This window comes from Oncorhynchus gorbuscha, linkage group LG09 (genome assembly GCF_021184085.1).
Source record: "Oncorhynchus gorbuscha isolate QuinsamMale2020 ecotype Even-year linkage group LG09, OgorEven_v1.0, whole genome shotgun sequence".
Lineage (NCBI taxonomy): Eukaryota > Metazoa > Chordata > Actinopteri > Salmoniformes > Salmonidae > Oncorhynchus > Oncorhynchus gorbuscha.
In genome coordinates this window covers 76,936,754-76,955,742 of record NC_060181.1, presented here as the reverse complement: position 1 = coordinate 76,955,742, position 18,989 = coordinate 76,936,754, and the positions used below count along the sequence as shown (strand labels likewise).

Genomic DNA, 18,989 nt, shown 5'->3' with positions numbered 1-18,989 from the left:
AACTAGAAGGGGGACTCTCCTGTTAAACTAGAGGATTTGTGTTTTCCCTGTTTGGACTTCCCCTGTAATGATTGAGGATTTATGTTTTCCCTGTTTGGACATTAAAAGACTCTGTTTCTGTTATATCGCTTTTGGGTCCTCACTCACCTGCATAACAGGCCTGACCCAATACATGAAGATAAACACAAAATACTTCGACCAGGGCGTGACACTAACAACCAAACAATTGACCAGTCGACTAATTGGGGTCAGCCCTAGTTTGCATAAATAATGCCTAAGGAAATTAATTGAATGTGTCCTATTTCATGTGAATTGTCATGTGTCCTTTGAGTTCAATAAAGTATACCCAAAATAAGCTAGCAGTGTTATGAAAAGTCCAATTGAAACATTCAGTGAAAGGTTTTTTTCTTTTTTTACTCCAAATAGTGTTAACAAAACCTCCCTGGAAAACTTTCAGGAACCATAGTAAAACATTCTCAGAACCTTCCTGCAAGCAATAGATTAATGTTCAATTTTCACTTCTGTTCTCAGAACGTTAAAACTATCAGTTTTACCAGTCGGGAAACGTATGGCTTTGTTCCCGGAACCAATTGGAAACCAAAAACCTACATTCCTACAGCTTCCAAGGAACCAAATGTGCTGGCTGGAAAGTCTCCCATACAGATACTGTAGATGAGAGGAGTGAGAATACAGAGTATAGATGAATCACGACGGCTCATTGTCAGTTAAACTGTGAGTTATGCTCCCTGTCTCTCCCAGGCATTAAACACTGGAGACATCCATCATTCATCCAGTACATGACATTTACAACAACTCATGTGTTCACTTTAGGGCTTTTTCACTCTACTGTTCACTGTACAGTAGAGAAGCAGAGAAACAACTACTGTATATCTGTGCCTGTGTAACAGATGGGGCTTACACCTGCTGTCACTGCATTGTGGATTTCTGTATAATGTGTTTATTTTGATTGCTGCATTCTTAGAACAGGTCTCCAATTTCTTTTCTTTTTTATCGGAGTAAAACGTTTAAGAACTTTTATTGGCCTAAAATCTGACCGTCTTTCGTTCCCGATTTTTACTCTCGCTATTTAGTCAACTGCATGTCCAGTTCACAACGCAATCTGTTGGGTGGGAAATCTGCCACACATTTGACCCCTAGTCCCTGGTCACATACTGCTTTTCCCTGATCTAAGAACTGTAATCAACAGCCAGCCTTATGGCCTCGATGCAAGGTGGAATGAAACAATGAGACCCAAACACCTGAGACTACAAACCTACAAAGTCTACAAAGTCATTAATTTTTTTCTCAAACTGAGAAAAAGAGGGCAACTTAGACAGAGGTATAGAAAGAGTTGAGGATGCTTCCCAGGGCAGGAGAACACCTTAACAATTCAACAAACATGTTCTGGGCTAGCCGAGCAAAAGCCTGAGGGAGAGACAACATGTGGAAGAGGTTTTCTCCCCTTCTCTCCTAAAGCGTCTGAGGAGTTGGGAGCGAGATAGGCATCAGAGCCAGCTGTGGAATAACACAATTTACACTTCACTTAGAGCAGGTAACAGTGCCACCTCCCCATGGCCCTCAGAGGGGACGCCAACGTGTGAGACTTGGCCATATTTTTTAAAGTCCCAACCCCAGTCTCAACCCCCAGCCCCTGGCCTACACCTTCACAGTCTTCAAATTTAATCAAAATAAAACACTCAGCAAAGAGCTGTTTTAAGAGAGCTGGCTCTGTTACTGCAGCGGTAAAATTGACTAAGAATGAACCGAATTCCAAGGTAGTAATGAAATAGAGACAAAATCTAATTTAGCACCACTACTCCCACTGCTGTTTTAGAATGCTTGAACAACATTTCAGGGAATTTTGTTACGTTCGTGGCAAGTTCAGACGCTGTGACATTTATTGAATTCACTCTTATTTTCTCACTCTCTCTCTCTGTGTCAATCACTCTGTTTCTCTCTCGCTCTCTTTCTCTCTACTCCATCCTCCTTTCTATGTAGTGAAAAGATGTGTAGTGTGGGTATACAGCCTCCTTTGTAGGACCTTTGCAGAGGACTTTGACAGTAATGATTTACAGTCAACAGGGTACTGTGCACATGAAAAGATTAAGACAATAATGAATCAAGAATCCAAAAAGCAGTAGTCATTCAACTGTAACCAGGAGGACAGGATACTCATGAATGTACACGCACACTATCTCGTAAGTAATATGACTGTCAGCCACTCACTCACCCACTCACTCTCACTCACTCATTCAGTCACCCACCCATCCATCCATACACCCATCAATACAATTGAAGAGAAGGGTTGCTATGCTATCCTATCTGCCCCCCTTTATCAGGCATGTACAAAGAGAGAACAGGGGCCCCATACTGCTGACAGGGGAGGTTAGTATTGAGCCAGTGTGTGTGAATGAGTGGGGGGAGTGGAGCTAGAGTTGCCCTGCCCCTGACACTGTCCTGCCCTGCACACTTGTGTCATATGAAAGGTGACAGGCTTGGAGAGCAAACTAGGACAAGTTAAAGGACAAGGTAAGACACCTCACATATTTCTCCTGTGTGGTTTCCCCCAGGGCCTTTTTACATCATCTACTGTAGGACTACATCTATTAACATAATAGAGAGAGGGAGAGGGAGAGAGAAGAAGACCCTGTAAACAAAAAGTACAAGATGTGCATTGCTCAGTAACACCCATCACTTCCTGTATCTTTGGAAACTGATATGTAGCTGCTTTCTTTGATAAATATCAAAACATCTGAAGTCATAATTATTTACATGTGATGTGATCTACAGTAAACCAAACCTGGATTTTTTTTTCAAAAGGTCATTTTATTTTCTGTTATATGTATGCTATCTTCCATAGACGTTTATTATAATACACACAGCTGCTCTTCTAGAAATGTACCATAACAATGTGCTTTGAACACCCATTGAAAGCACCTAAATGACAGGTGTAGAGAGGGAGGTCATTTATCATTCACAATCTATAGGACACAGGTTAACATTCACTTAACATCATGTTCATCGAACTTGACTGATATTTGTGGAGAATCATTACTTTAGAACTGATCGGATCTGAACCTTACCTGCAAGTCTATCTTGCAAATTCAACAGAAGACATAATTGATGGGAAATAGTATGATCATTGTTTAAACAACTAATGTAACGTTTTTTGATGTCACCTCATCTAAGGGTTTTTAATGAAGGCCTCAAAATTCAACATAAATCATTTTACAGTAGGCCACTTGAGATAATACTCTATGTCAACAGCTATGTTCATTTGAATGGCTGAACAGTAGGGATTTGACCTGTCATGTTCCCGTGTTGAATGTGTGATAGCCTGGCATATTATACAGGTAGAGATTGAGCAGCTCTGTTTATCATCCCTTTATTCTGTATTGCACTGCCCTCAGGTGTTCATAGATCACATTGTTGTCAATCACAGCATGGGAGATGTACGGTCAACAGTTATACACACCGCACAACAAAAAGCATCATTGACTTTTTATGATTTGTGTTTTTTGACGTTGTTTTATTGGAGGTTGACTATATATTTTTTGCTTTTCAATCTGGGGACAAATCATTTGTATCTTAATTTTCTTCCAGGTTATGACTCTGCCAGGAGTTTTGAAGTTCATTCAGAGACAATGAGCACCAGCTGTAATCGGTGAGTGGCTACTCAGGTCAGCAGGTGAACTTAGCGACTGTCAGATACAGTCACATACAGTAAACTCAGATAAAATTGCGCAATAAAAATCTCTGTCAGGCAAACTCAAAGATAAACCTGTCAGTTGAGGAGTCACTAACAACCCTGTGATAATTTGGTATGTAGACTACAGTAGTCGTTCAAGTTATTGTGTGCAATGTACTCTAGGTCTAGGTCACTGACCACCCTGCTATACATGTACTGTAGTGCTGTGTGTTACTGACCATGCTGTGACACACATTCTGTGTGTTTTATGTGTAGGCCTAGTATGTATGTCCCCATCTGTGCTGTAGTATGTAATGTGCAACTACCCTCCCTTCTCTTTGGCTTGCTGTGCCATCAGCACAATTCCAGCCTCTGTAAGCACAATAACTCCAAAGGTCACAGCGGGGTCACACTCACTGCCAGTGTTAATCTCTATGATAGTTTTATTTAACTCACACAAAAGCGCACAATCACACAATTGGAATAGATCTAACTCATGAGTGCATTGCTCTGTTAACCAGACATTTCCGAATGGATTTGTATGTGTCTATGTCACTGAGGACTAGAGTGATTAGTTGTATCAGAATGATATTAGTAGACCCTTCATAATGTCATTTGACACGTTGCTGTGTGTGTTGCATTTCAGCTGTTTTGCTCACATGAGCACCTCTATTGATGTGAGTTTTTTTGCTTTTTTTCACAAACTGACATTTCATGAAATGACAATGACTAGATGAATACATTTATTTTAAAAAAATGTATACTGCCTGTTAAATGTCCAGACCTGTCTAAATCCACTTTTTCTCACTGAAAGAGGATGGCCAGAACTTACCCATGCTGTTGCACAACGATTTAAATCAATCAGTCATCGCTTTAGACAAAGTATGATATTTTTTCACTTTATGTGACAAATCTGACCTGCCTACTTCCTGCAGATCCATGTGATTGCAGTGTTTTTTCTTATGCTATTACATCCAAATTATTTTCAGCCTACATTTAGTTTCATTTGAATGTTACCATCCACCAGCATGGCGTTGTTTATTAGTCAGAAACAGCTGCAAAGTTCTTCCTCTTCATGACTGAGATGAGTTAAACAGCCACTTGTGTCCACTTGGCCGCCTGAGCCATGGAGCAAATTAAAATAGTGGGTGCAAACTTGTGTTTTTGCACTAGGGCTGTTCTAGTCACAGTATTACCGCAACACCACAGTCATGAGTCATCACCACAGGCATGAGTCATCACCACAGTCATGAGTCAACACCACAGTCATGAGTCAACACCACAGTTATGAGTCAACACCACAGTCATGAGACCGCAGTAAAATTCCATGTGACCATTGAGTCACAGTAATCTCCTGCTTGGAATCTGGACATGTATTGGTAGTACGTACCCAACCTGCTAACTACCATCAGGTCCTGATGGCCTGGTACTCAGCACTCTATTGTCCATCTAACCACTCTGATGTCAATGCAAATGCTAGCAAAAGTCACATCAATCACTTGTCTTCAAAACAGTATCACACTTTTAAAACTCACCCCACTGTGATGACCAATTTGAAGAAAGAAGTCCAACAGCAGGTTGAAATTACCAACACAACAAAACAGATTTGACTTGGTTTCCCAAATTAAGCACTGGGTAGATGCAGGAACAGGGTTGGAGAGGCCATGGTATACAGTTTGGGAGGAATATAACCTGTCGCGCAGAGCATGCTCCTCACACAGTAGTTGATGCTTGGATTTAAATAAGTTCTCATATTTATTTGTCAGCTTGCTCATATTAAGCACATGATCTGCTATAAAACCGAAGTAGCCTACCAGGCATCATTGAAAACCAAACGGTAGAAAAGCGTGCTGCCTTCATTCTCTATTCCAGTGCATACAGATGACATGGATTCTTCCTCTGCCCCTGTACCTGACCATTTGATAAGGGGCCATTCTAAATCAAAACTCATTTTACATATTAGTAAAGACAAGATTAAATTGAGAATAGTCTGATCCAGAACATCCCAAACATGCTCAGTGGGTGACATTTGTAAGCAGGCCATGGAAGAACTGGGACATTTTCAGCTTCCAGGAATTGTGTACAGATCCTTGCGACATGGGACTGTGCATTATCATGCTGAAACATGAGGTGATGGCGGTGAATGAATGGAATGACAATGGGCCTCAGGATCTCGTCACGGTATCTCTGTGCATTCAAATTGCTATCAATAAAATGCAATCTTGTTTGTTGTCTGTAGCTTATGCCTGCCCATACTATAAATCCACCGCCACCATGGGGCACTCTGTTCGCAACGTTGACATCAGCAAACCACTCGCCCACATAATGCCATACAAGTGGTCTGTGGGTGTGAGGCCGGTTGTACATACGGTCAAATTCTCTCAAACGACGATGGAGGCCGCTTATGTTAGGGAAACTAACATTCAATTATCTGGCAACAGCTCTGGGGGACATTCCTGCAGTCAGCATGCCAATTGCACACACCCTCAAAACTTGAGGCATCTGTGTTGTGTGACAAAACTGAACATTTCAGTGTGGCCTTACACTGTCCCCAGCACAAGGTAATGATCATGCTGTTTCTTGATATGCCACACCTGTCAGGTGGATGGATTATCTTGGCAAAGGAGAAATGCTCACTAACAGGGATGTAAACAAATTTGTGCACAACATTTTTGAGAAAAAGCTTGTGTATGGAACATTTCGTGGATCTTTTATTTCAGCTCATGAAACACGGGACCAACACTTTAAATGTTGCATTCATATTTTTGTTCAGTGTAAATATATATATATATATGAACATTTTATAAATGGTATAATTGGGTGTAATGATCCCGCCGTCACCCCAAGATGAAAGGTTTTGACTAAAGTTTTGCTTCACTATTCACTCCCCTGCTTTGATTGGTGTAACAGCTAGAAATGACAAGTGGGTAAAGGGTGAAATGGCACCCTTGAAAGAAAATTCCAGGAACTTACTGTAACGGATTTCCTCCTCTTCGTCAGAGGAGGAGTAAGGATCGTGCCAAAGCGCAGCGTGGTAAGTGTTCATGATATAATCTTTAATGAAACGAACTGAACACTGAAATACAAAAACAATAAACGTGGAATATACAAAACCGAAACAGTACCGTGTGGCCCAAACACTCACACGGAAAACAAAAACCCACAAACCAAAAGTGAAACCCAGGCTACCTAAGTATGATTCTCAATCAGAGACAACTATCGACACCTGCCTCTGATTGAGAACCATACTGGGCCAAACATAAAACCAACATAGAAAAACAAACATAGACTGCCCACCCCAACTCACGCCCTGACCATACTAAAACAAAGAATAAAATAACAGAACGTGACAGTACCCCCCCCCCCCCCCCCCCCCCTGAACCTATAGGGGAGGGTCTGGGTGGGCGTCTGTCCGCGGTGGCGGCTCTGGCGCGGGACGTGGACCCCACTTCACCATAGTTTTTTGTCCGCCTCCTCAACCGCCCCTGTGGCCTCTTCTGAGCAGCGACCCTCGGCGCCGACCTCGGCCTGGGGACCCTCGCCACGAGTCCCGAATGGACGGTAGACTCCGGCAGTGCCAGACAGGCGGGAGACTCCGGCAGCTCCGGAGTGAAGGGCGATTCCGGCATCGCCTGGCTGACTGATGGCTCTGGCGGCTCCTGGCTGGCTGGCGGCTCCTGGCTGGCTGGCGGCTCCTGGCGGCTCCTGGCTGGCTGGTGGCTCCTGGCTGGCGGCTCCTGGCTGGCTGGCGGCTCAGGACAGACGGGAGACTCTGGCGGCTCAGGACAGAAGGGAGACGCTGGCGGCGCCGTACAGGCGGGAGACTCCGGCAGCAAACTCCGGCAGCACCGGTCAGGCTGGAGACTCCGGCAGCGCCGGACAGGCGGGAGCACCTGTAGGGAGAAGACGGAAAGACAGCCTGGTGTGGGGGGCTGCCACCGGAGGGCTGGTGCGTAGAGGTGGCACCGGATAGACCGGACCATGCAGGCGCACTGGAGCTCTTGAGCACCGAGCCTGCCCAACCTTACCTGGTTGAATGCTCCCCGTAGCCAGGCCAGTGTGGCGAGGTGGAATAGCCCGCACTGGGCTGTGCTGGCGAACCGGGGACACCATGCGTAAGGCTGGTGCCATGTACGCCAGCCCGAGGAGACGCACTGGAGACCAGATGCGTAGAGCCGGCTTCATGGCACCTGGCTCGATGCCCACTCTAGCCCGGCCGATACGAGGAGCTGGAATGTACCGCACCTGGCTATGCACACGCACCGGGGACACCATGCGCTCCACCGCATAACATGGTGCCTGCCCGGTCCCTCTCACTCTCCGGTAAGCACGGGAAGTTGGCGCAGGTCTCCTACCTGGCTTCGCCACACTCCCTGTGTGCCTCCCCCCAAGACATTTTTGGGGCTGCCTCTCGGGCTTCCAGCCACGCTGCCGTGCGGCCTCCTCATACCGGCGCCTCTCCGCTTTCTCTGCCTCCAGCTCTGCTTTAGGGCGGCGATATTCCCCTGCTTGTGCCCAGGGTCCCTTGCCGTCCAAAATCTCCTCCCAAATCCAGGAGTCTTGTGTTTTCGGCCGCTGCTGCTGCCCGTTACCATGCTGCTTGGTCCTCTTGTGGTGGGTGTTTCTGTAACGGATTTCCTCCTCTTCCTCTGAGAAGGAGTAAGGATCAGACCAAAGCGCAGCGTGGTAAGTGTTCATGATGTAATCTTTAATGAAACGAACTGAACACTGAAATACAAAACAATAAACGTGAAATATACAAAACCGAAACAGTACCGTGTGGACCAAACACTCACACGGAAAACAAACACCCACAAACCAAAAGTAAAACCCAGGCTACCTATGTATGATTCTCAATCAGAGACAACTAACGACACCTGCCTCTGATTGAGAACCATACTAGGCCGAACATAAAACCAACATAGAAAAACAAACAGACTGCCCACCCCAACTCACGCCCTGACCATACTAAAACAAAGAATAAAATAACAGAACTATGGTCAGAGCGTGACACTTACAGTATATAGTGCCTTCAGAAAGTAGTCATACCCCTTGATTTATTCTATTGGTTGTGTTACCACCTGAATTAAAAATTGATTTAAAAAAAACACACAATAGCCCATAATGACAAAGTGAAAACATGTTGTTAGACATTTTTGCAAATGTATTTAAAATAGAATACAGAAATATCTAATTTCCATAAGTATTCACACTCCTGAGTCAAAATATGTTAGAATCACCGATTACAGCTGTGAGCCTTTCTGGGTAAGTCTAAGAGCTTTGCACACCTGGATTGTACAATATTTGGCCATTATTATTTTCAGAATTCTTTAAATTGGTTGTTGATCATGGCTAGACAACCATTTTCAAGTTTTGCCATAGATTTTCAATCAGATTTAAGTCAAAACTGTAACTCGGCCACTCAGGAACATTCACTGTCTTCTTGGTATGCAACTGCAATGTAGATTTTGCCAAGTGTTTTAGGGTATTGTCCTGCTGAAAGGTGAATTAACCTGCCAGTCTCTGGTGGAAAGCAGACTGAATCAGGTTTTCCTCTAGGATTTTTGTCTGTGCTTAGCTACCTTCTGTTTCTTTTTTATCCTGAAAAACTCCCCAGTCCTTAACAATTACAAGCATACCCATAACATGATGAAGCCACCATTATGCTTGAAAATATGGAGTGTTCCCCAAACATAACACTTTGTATTCAGGACAAAAATGAATTGCTTTGCCACATTTTTTGTAGCATTACTTTAGTGCCTTGTTGCAAACAGGATGCATGTTTGGGAATATTTGTACTATGTACAGGCTTCCTTCTTTTCACTCTGTCAATTAGATTAGTATTGTAGAGTAACTCAAATGTTGTTGATCCATCCTCAGTTTTCTCCTATCACAGCCACTAAACTCTGTAACTGTTTTAAAGTCTACATTGGCCTCATGGTAAAATCGCTGATCGGTTTTCTTCCTCTCCAGCAACTGAGTTAGGAAGGACGCCTGTATCTTTGTAGCGACTGCATCTATTGATATTCCATCCAAAGTGTAATGAATAACTTCACCATGCTCAAAGGAATTTTCAATGTCTGCTTTTTTTACCCATCTACCAATACATGCCCTTCTTTGCGAGGCATTGGAAAACCCCTCTGGTCGTTGTGGATGAATATGTGTTTGAAATTCACTGCTTGACTGAGGGACCTTACATATACTTGTATGTGTGGGATACAGAGATGAGGTAGTCATTCAAAAATCATGTTAAACACTATTACTGCACACTGAGTGAGTCCATGCAACTTATTATGTGACTTGTTAAGCACATTTTTACTCCTGAACTTAATTAGATTTCCCATAACAATAGGTTTGAATACTTACTGACTCAATACATTTCAGCTTTTCATTTTTTATTGATTTGTAAACTTTTTGAAAAACATAATTCCACTTTGACAATGTGGGATATTGCGTGTAAGCCAGTGACCAAAAAAATCTAAATTTAATCTATTTTAAATTCAGGCTGTTGTGTAGAAAAAGTCAAGGGGTGTGAATACTTTCTGAAAGCACTGTAATTACTGAACATGTCATTTGCGGCATGCATGATCATGAGCAAAGTCATTGTAGTCTATAATTTAACTTCCCCTGTAAGAACCATGAGCATGGGCTTGCTTGGTTCCGTGTTGCACAGTTAGTAGAGCATGGTGCTTGCAACGCCAGGGGTGTGGGTTCAATTCCCACAGGGACCAGTACAAAGATGTATGCACTCACTATTATAAGTTGCTCTGGATAAAAGTGTCTACTAAAGTATAACATGCTTTACTGCAGACTACCTACCAAAGGTTGCACCATGTCCTTTACAATGTAGAAAAACACATATCTTTCAATAGTTATCAATATGACCAGAGTTTCATCTTATTCTTTCAATCACAGATTCACGGATGCAATTTATGGAGGATGCCAAAACTTAAAATAGCAATAGATGGCAAAGACAAAGATAGACCAGTGGTTTAAAACAAATAAATAAAAAACAGTGTGCAGGTGGGTTTGGAAGCCCAAAGGATTATATAAAAACCACAAAACAATATACAATACATAAGTACAAAGATAAAACAGGTAACAAAACCCACCAATCATAAATGTACAAATAAACCAATCAGCAATCACAAAAAAAGAATAAACAGCATATGTTTTTTTGAAATGTGTGTGAGTGTGTGAGAGTTGGGCTATATGGAGGAGATTACTGAGTAGTTTGGTTCATCAGGCTGACCCCCAGTCTTCGTTATTGAGGGAATTTTGGCAATGTGAAGATAAGAATTCCAGAGTATGGTACCACTGTATCTGATAGAGAATTGACTACGTGAGGTGCGACAGAGGGGAAGGTGAAGGTTATCGCAGCGTCTTGAGTTATATAGATGGATTTCAAAATTAACCTGGAAGAATCCATGGAAGGGTTTAGGTGAACTGTTTTTGAGGCATGAGTATTTGTAGATGAAAATGCACAATTGGCGTACATTGATGTCGTATATAGACAATATTTCAAGTTTCTTAAACAAAGGTGCAGATAGAGCCAGGTAATTAGAGGAGGTGGACGGTCTTGCAAATGTATTTTGTATGATGAGTAATTATTGTATGTAGGAGAAATCGCTCTGGATAAGAGCGTCTGCTAAATGACTTAAATGTAAATGTAAAATATTTACTGGCCCAGACAATATAACAGTAAATGAGATATGGGTAAATTAAGCTATAGTAAAGAGTAAGGAAGCAAGACTGATGAACCAAACCACTAATCTTCCTGATGACACCAAACAGATTTCATCACTTTGCTGCAGACCAACTGAAAATTATCTTTCCAGGACAACTGTTCATCAGTAAGAACTATGAGTAATCTAGTGGATGTGACTTGATCCATATCAGTCCCACCAATTGGGATTCTGGCTTTTTCTTTTTTTACAATATTTCTTGTTCTTACTAGTGAATACAATAAAGTTAGATTTCTTTTTAAACATTTCAAGATCATTTGTTTATCTGAAACCATTCAGAAATTTGGTCATGCCTGAGTTGGTTTCATTAATTAGTGAATCAAAATTCTTGTGTGATAAAATCAAATTGGTATCATCAGCAAAGAGAATGGGAAGTAAGACATGTATTTTGTATTAATGTTTTTATTGAACCTTTATTTAACTAGGCATGTCATTCTTATTTACAATAACGGCCTACCCCAGCCAAACCCGGACGGCGCCGGGTCAATTGTGCGCGGCCCTATGGGAAATAACGATATAACCAATTCTATGTATAATCAGCTATATTCGGTTAGTATGCTAGCTAGCTACACTGACAGCTGTCAGTTCCCTATTTGTTGATGTTTATCAAATCCACATGAAAATTCAAACACCTAATTTGTGAATATGTATAAGTAGCCTTCGTCATTCTTCGGAGATGAAACCTAAACATACATTTCCTCTCTAGGACAGGACATTACATTGAAATACTGGCGTACACCCTATCCTATCCAATGCCGTAGAGAAAGAGATAGGTGAAGTCAAACTAGCCCGGTTCATTGGAAAAGGTACATTGTTAATATTTTGTGGTAGCCAGGCTCGGCAAGGGAAGATTCTGCAAATGGAAAAGCTTATTTGGAAGAAGATTAAAAGCCATGTCCCTTGTGCTTACTCTAGGTTGAGGAGAGTCATCACTGGGCTCCCAATATCTATGTCCAGAGATGATATTAAAGAACATGTGAAGGGAGGAAGAGTGATAGAGGCCAAAAGGTTGATCTGTAGAAAAGAGGTTCAACGAACTGAAAGCTTACCAGTGCTGCTGAGGTTTGAAAAGGTTTTACCTGGAAAAGTACAGATAGTTTCAATGTCAGAGAATTTCTCCCATCCCCATGGCAGTGTTTAAATGCCAAAGAATGGGTCATGTAGCAGTTCAGTGTAAAGGAAAGAAGAGATGTGCCACGTGTGGAGAGGAACATGATTACGGTGAATGTGGAAGCAATATGAAGGCCAAGTGTTGTAATTGTGGGGGGGGGGGGGGGGACATAGTGCCGCATTTGGTGGATGCCAGGTGCAGAGAGAGGCTGAGAGATATATAATCATTCATGATGTATCATATGCAGAGTCTGTCAAACAGATTGGTGGAATGAATGGGCTGTGTCACTTTGACACTTTGATAGTGAACATAGTTTTCATTGGTAAGGTTATCAACACGACTCGGTTTGTGGAAAGCACAAATGCCAGGTTGAAGGTTATAGTGGATATGACAAAATAGTTATGGGGTAGCATATGTTACTGTTGAAATGGTAGAAGTTAGTAGGGATTTATTTGGTCATTTAATGTTATTTTCTTAGTAGTACAGAATTAAGCAAACCATGATTGATTGCACACTCCAGCAAAGTAGGTGGCGGCATGCACCTTAAACGTTTGTTTGCGGACCACCATGATATCATAGAAGAAGAAGAAGTAGTGGCGTCAACTTCCTCTGGGGGGGGGGTCTATAATAGTTCAACTACTCAAATGAAGACAATGAGATTCATAGGCTGCTGTAATTATTTTTTAGAAATGGAAAAAGATGAATATGACTGCACTGTTATGTTTTCTGGTATTTTGATTGTGTAGATTTCTTTCTCTGTTGTGACAATTGCTTAGTATTGTACTAGTCCACTAGGAATATTTACAATAAACATGGGAGTTGACAAGTTGGCTAGTTTTGTATTGTGTCCTTAATTAACTTTAGGTTATTTGAGGTCATCTCTGTGCGTACAGATCCAAGCCCAGCTGTATTTCCAATGCAGTTGTCACGTTCTGACCTTTATTTTCTTTGTTTTGTCATTATTTAGTATGGTCAGGGCGTGAGTTGGGGTGGGCAGTCTATGTTTGTTTTTCTATGATTTGTGTATTTCTATGTTTCGGCCTAGTATGGTTCTCAATCAGAGGCAGGTGTCATTAGTTGTCTCTGATTGAGAATCATACTTAGGTAGCCTGGGTTTCACTGTGTGTTTGTTTCTGTGTCTGTGTTTTCACCACACGGTACTGTTTTGGGTTTCGTTCATGCCACGTTTTTGTATTCAGTTGTTCATGTGTACATTTTCGTATTAAAAGAACCATGGACACTTACCACGCCGCATATTGGTCCTCCGACCCTTTTCGCCTCTCCTCTTCGGAAGAGGAAATCCCTTACAGCAGTGTGTAATGCTGTGTAGCTTAGTTTAATTCACCATCCCAGCAGCGCAAATGACTCGCTGTTGAGCCAAAATCATTTGGGTCGAAAGCTCTGAAAGCCAGGTTCTGGTGACACCACAAATTTCCACACTGTATTCTTGTGAAATATGCACCAGAAGCTGTTTGCAGCTACGATATGTTTCAATTGCACAACAATGTACAGTGATTTTACTGTGTTAAATCTCAATCAATGCCATAACTATTTCTCCAGTTCTGCTTTTAAGACAGGCTTACCTGATAGTGTAATTGACATTGCTTTACATCTGCTGTCCCTGACAGTGATCATATATCCCACAGAGAGGGGATCCGCTGTGCTGAGATGGCTATGGTATGTCTCACAGATTTTGAGGAGTATGCCAAAGAGCACCTCTCCAAGGCAACCTGGGACTACTACGCAGCCGGAGCAGACGAGTGCTGCACCAGGGACGACAATCTGCTGGCCTACAAACGGTAGGTGCTTCTCCCTGTTCTGTAAACTACAAGACATACAATTCAATGTCACAACCACTCAACACCACACGTCAAACTGGAGTGCTAGGAAGATCTGGTAACAATGTGACTCAAAATAATACATTTGTCTCTGTCCCAGGATCCGTCTGCGACCACGGATTCTACGAGATGTGTCGGTGAGTGACACCAGGACCACGGTGCAGGGCACGGAGATCAGCTTCCCAGTGGGCATCGCCCCCACTGCCTTCCACTGCCTGGCCTGGCATGAGGGAGAGATGGCCACTGCCAGGGTGAGGACTAGGAGGGGTTTAACAGCTGTAGAGGTTGAGCTCTGCAGAGCAATAGCTTTATTGTCACAGTGTATCCTAGGGGTGATAAACTCAAAAGCTCGCTCTTTCCTCAGGTACGGAGGCAGTGAACACCTGTTACATCACCAGTACCTACTCCACCTGCTCTGTGGAGGAGATCGTGGCTGCAGCACCTAACGGCTACCGCTGGTTCCAGCTCTATGTGTACCGGGACAGGAAGCTGTCTGAGTCGATCGTTCACCGTGTGGAGGCCCTGGGCTACAAAGCCTTGGTCCTCACCGTCGACGTGCCCTACACTGGGAAGCGGCGCAATGATATACGCAACCAGTTCAAGCTCCCGCCGCACCTCAAGGTCAAAAACTTTGACGGGGTCATCCAGGTAATGGTAAAATAAACAGATTTTTTTGCTTTCTTTTCTAGATTAAACATTTTTAACAGTAATGATTTAACCGTAAAATCATATTGGGACCATTTCTCGGACAAAGATTAAACATAATTTTGGACTAAGAAGCACTTTCAATGAAGAATCTCTATTGAACATTTAGTCCTTTGTAGTCCAGGACTAGGCTTAATCTGTGTCCAGGACTAGGCTTAATCTGTGTCCAGGACTAGGCTTAATCTGTGTCCAGGAAACTAGCCCATAGTGCACATAGTAGACACAGCTGCTTTTGAATGATTTAATAAATCCAATGAATGCATTTCCCCTGAGGCTTCCTTCTGTGTGTATATGTTACTGTACTGTATGTTTGTACTGCATTTTATGTCTGTAGGAGGCTGCGAGTTCTGAAGAGTATGGTATCCCTTCCAACACCCTGGACCCCTCCATCAGCTGGAAGGACGTATACTGGCTGCAGTCTCTCACCCGCCTTCCCATCATCATCAAGGGCATCCTGACCAAGGAGGATGCTGAGCTGGCCGTGGAGCACGGCGTCCAGGGCATCATCGTGTCCAACCACGGAGGACGCCAGCTGGACGGGGGGCCCGCCACAGTAAGAACGGGGACAAATTACACCACCTCGTCCTCATGTCCCTTCTATTTCACTCTACAATCAGCAAGCCAAACAATATTTAGTTAATGAAATGGTGATATTAAAGGGCAGTTCATTTGAGGACTCCTACTGTACAGTAGGAGTCCTTAAATTGACTGTCCTTTATGTCATGGCTAAGTAGGCTTTTCTTCTCTACCTCCCTCTGCTCTCTCTATCTACCACACAGATAGATGCCCTATCTGAGATCGTGGATACGGTTCAAGGGCGTATCGAGGTGTATCTGGATGGGGGAATTCGCACCGGTAGTGACGTGCTGAAGGCCGTAGCTCTGGGAGCCAAGTGTGTGTTCATCGGGAGGCCAGCCGTGTGGGGCCTTGCCTATAAAGTAACTATTAACGTTGTGTGTTATCGACCTATTAAGTTAAGATACTGAGAGTAACGACTGTCTTGCTGCCTGTGTTTGTTTACTCAGGGCGAGGATGGGGTGAGGGAGGTACTACAGATCCTCAACGATGAGTTCCGTCTGTCAATGGCTCTGTCTGGTGAGTGAGGAACAAAACGTCTTACATATAAATGAAGGATATTAATTTGAGCCAGTTTGCTACAACAGGAAAATAATTCTACAGCAATAGGAAATGTGAATTATGTGGATTATAATTAATGGACGTTGTTGTAAGGGTTGATACATTTTCGAAGTGGAAATGACAATCTTTAGACTTTTTAAACTTCAAATAAACTACACATTTGCATTTCCTGCTGTGCAAGAAAATTCTTAGCAACAAATTAAGATTCTACATCTGTAATTATATTTTTTCCAGTCTGAGATTAAAAACCCTTAGCTATCATGACATCAACCTCATAACAATGCAACACTAATGTTTTGTTCTTTCCTCCCCCAGGGTGCAGAAACGTGGCTGAGATCAACAGGAACCTCATCCAGTTCTCTAAACTGACTTGACAGCAGGGGGCGCCAGAACCAGCCAGACGACTATGACGAAGCAACAAAACGGAGCTATCTTCTCAATCAGTATAACTTCGAACTAAACTGGAATTTGGGAAAACAAAACAATACCTGTCACATGAATCATAATGAACTGAATCTGACATCAATCTAATACAACTCAACTTTAATAGTTGAATCCAATGTGGCTGCCCGAATTCTTGTGGGGAAATAACTGGACTTTTCAATACAAGCAGCTTCCATATGATATAACCAGCAAAATATGGTTATCACTCAGCTGAGATATGTTGACATGATATAGATCATGCTGTTTAACCAATTCCTAACTCTCAATGGCTGCAGGCCCAGTGTTAACCCAATAATGAGTGAGAGGCCCGATATTGTGTCTCTGATACAGTGACTAACGTTTAGTGAATTGTGAAACTGGTCTGCCTTTAGGTCAATGTTTAACAGAGATCCCTCAGTCAAAGCAGATATGAGGGTTAAATGATTGATCCCTTCTGGTTTGCTTGTAATAACTGTTCTGGATGGTGAGGTGGAATACGGTTGTGAATGCAGCAGTGAGAGGAGTGTGGTTGATTGGTTGATAGAGTGATGTAACATGGCCATTTGGTATTCCAGTTCCTAATCCTCTGAGAACAACAGTGTGATTTGATTTAGAACCCTGGAGACAATGACATGACAACTCATAGAAATAAGAATGAATAGAATGGACTTGGAAGCACTAACCCTGGCAATTGACTGGTAAACTCATGGGTACACTCACAATGGCTGCCTGGTGTTAAGATACAATAATTTCCATGGTATTTTGGAATGTTCCATCAACTGATTCTGGAGGGCCGTGGTAATGTAGAATGTTCATTAAAATGATGCTAACTGATGTGGCTCATGCAATGGAGTGTTTTTTATGTTAGTTGAATTGACTCAACAAATCACAGCACAGATTGAAGGGAACCTTCCTGATTTTACTTCCTAGCATGGGTACAACTCAAAATGGCTGCCAGTCCACCCATGCCATCATTGACTTGAATTGAGATGCCCTTTTTATTTATTCTTATTTCTGTGAGAACTACTGTAAAATATAATATTTTAGATGACTTTATGCCTCTTATCTTTCATTCAGTTTGATTTGATACAAAAATGTTATGGTGTTTGTTTGCTATTTGTTTCCCCGTAGAATTGAACTCAAATTTATTTAGATACTAATTATTTGAAACATGAGATTATAATTTTAAAAAATTAATTCAAGACACTGTAGTGCCACATTTGACACTAAAGAAGTACAGTGTAGGAGTCTCTGGAGTTTGAAAGGATGAGCAACAAGTCATTGTATACATCTGACAAAGATGTTGGTTAAATGAAGATGTCCCATCCAGGTCGTTTACCATGAAAAAAGTCTGTTTTGGTCTGCTTATGGGGGTGGCTCTCCCATAGGCACCAATGCATTAGCAGTTGAGTCTGTTCTGCTTAGTTCATTGTCTGTATATGAACCAGAAACAAATTGCATGTGGGATGTCTCGCTTTCTCTTCCATCTCTGCATCTGTCTTTACAACACCTAATATGTCAAAATAAGGGTGGGGAGGGTTAAACGAAATGAGTGAGAAAGAGAACTGACACAGGAAGTGGCTGAGCTCTCGGTTAGCTGTGAGAAACTGACTGTGCTGCTGTTTACCACGCTCTACATAACGGTTCCACTCTGCATCCAGCTGCTGCAGGAAGACATTTAGTGATCTGTAAAGCATTAAACAGATTGCTGTATGTTGGTTATGTGTGTATGCCGGAAGAAGGCTGACCGGTTAGGGAGAACCTGTGGAAAATAATCACTTCAAGGTAGGTTCCTTCCTTTCCTTGCATATTTGTTAATGCAGGTGTAAAGTGTGTACATTTGATATGGAGCACAAAGTCTTGCACAGAAACATCCATGATCCAAAAATAGAATATAAACAAATTATGAATATGTAGTGAGGTGTAAGTTCAGAGTTCAGAGGTTACTGTTAGATGTAAAAAAATATATATATATATACTATTGTAATCCACGAGAAACATCAGAAAATGTGTTGAAGTATTGAAGTTACACCATAGTAACATACTGCAAGATAAATGTGTGAAGTTATGGGAATGTCTTCACATTTACAGCGTACATGTATACACTAACACAGAGACAGTATGGTAACGATATGATCAAGAAAGTCCCACATTGCAAACATGCACCGCTAGCCCTGGGCCTGTTCTGATGAAGTGAGTCATACTATACAGCATTGAGTACCAGACAACCTATGTATGAAACAAAGACATACTCAACTGTTTCATTTCCCAAATTGTAACTTGTTCAGAGTGAAGAGGTTCTGAAAGAGAGAATAGAAAAGTATATTGTACTGACAGACTAA

The 18,989-nt window shown here is 42.3% G+C and overlaps 2 protein-coding genes and 1 long non-coding RNA gene across 7 annotated transcripts in view; 2 read left to right on the top strand and 1 right to left on the bottom strand.

The window, feature by feature from the left end:
* Window positions 1–2,406: 2,406 nt before the first annotated feature.
* Window positions 2,407–17,481, top strand: LOC124044103 (hydroxyacid oxidase 2-like). Of its 5 annotated transcripts, none has more exons than XM_046363555.1 (9): window positions 2,407–2,529; window positions 3,604–3,664; window positions 14,191–14,343; window positions 14,483–14,633; window positions 14,746–15,036; window positions 15,422–15,640; window positions 15,867–16,025; window positions 16,113–16,182; window positions 16,540–17,481. In XM_046363555.1, exons 2-9 carry the CDS (start codon window positions 3,645–3,647, stop codon window positions 16,596–16,598), a joined length of 1,122 nt encoding a protein of 373 aa, XP_046219511.1. In that variant the 5' UTR covers window positions 2,407–2,529; window positions 3,604–3,644; the 3' UTR covers window positions 16,599–17,481. The 5 variants fall into 5 exon arrangements, with proteins under 5 accessions (XP_046219511.1, XP_046219510.1, XP_046219509.1 ...); XM_046363554.1 differs by having other exon boundaries at window positions 14,173–14,343; window positions 14,746–15,030; XM_046363553.1 differs by having other exon boundaries at window positions 14,173–14,343.
* The window catches only part of LOC124044105, a 7,846-nt gene continuing 6,330 nt past the window's right edge, over window positions 17,474–18,989 (bottom strand). The window contains exons 2-3 of the long non-coding RNA XR_006840431.1: window positions 18,905–18,947; window positions 17,474–18,333 (exon numbers count right to left, since the gene is read on the bottom strand). This is a non-coding gene — a long non-coding RNA (uncharacterized LOC124044105). The remainder of the gene's footprint in view (window positions 18,334–18,904; window positions 18,948–18,989) is intronic.
* Window positions 17,622–18,989, top strand: part of si:rp71-68n21.9 (kelch-like protein 9) — a 15,176-nt gene continuing 13,808 nt past the window's right edge. The window contains exon 1 of the mRNA XM_046363552.1: window positions 17,622–18,432. The gene's annotated coding sequence lies outside the window, so the exon portion shown is untranslated. The remainder of the gene's footprint in view (window positions 18,433–18,989) is intronic.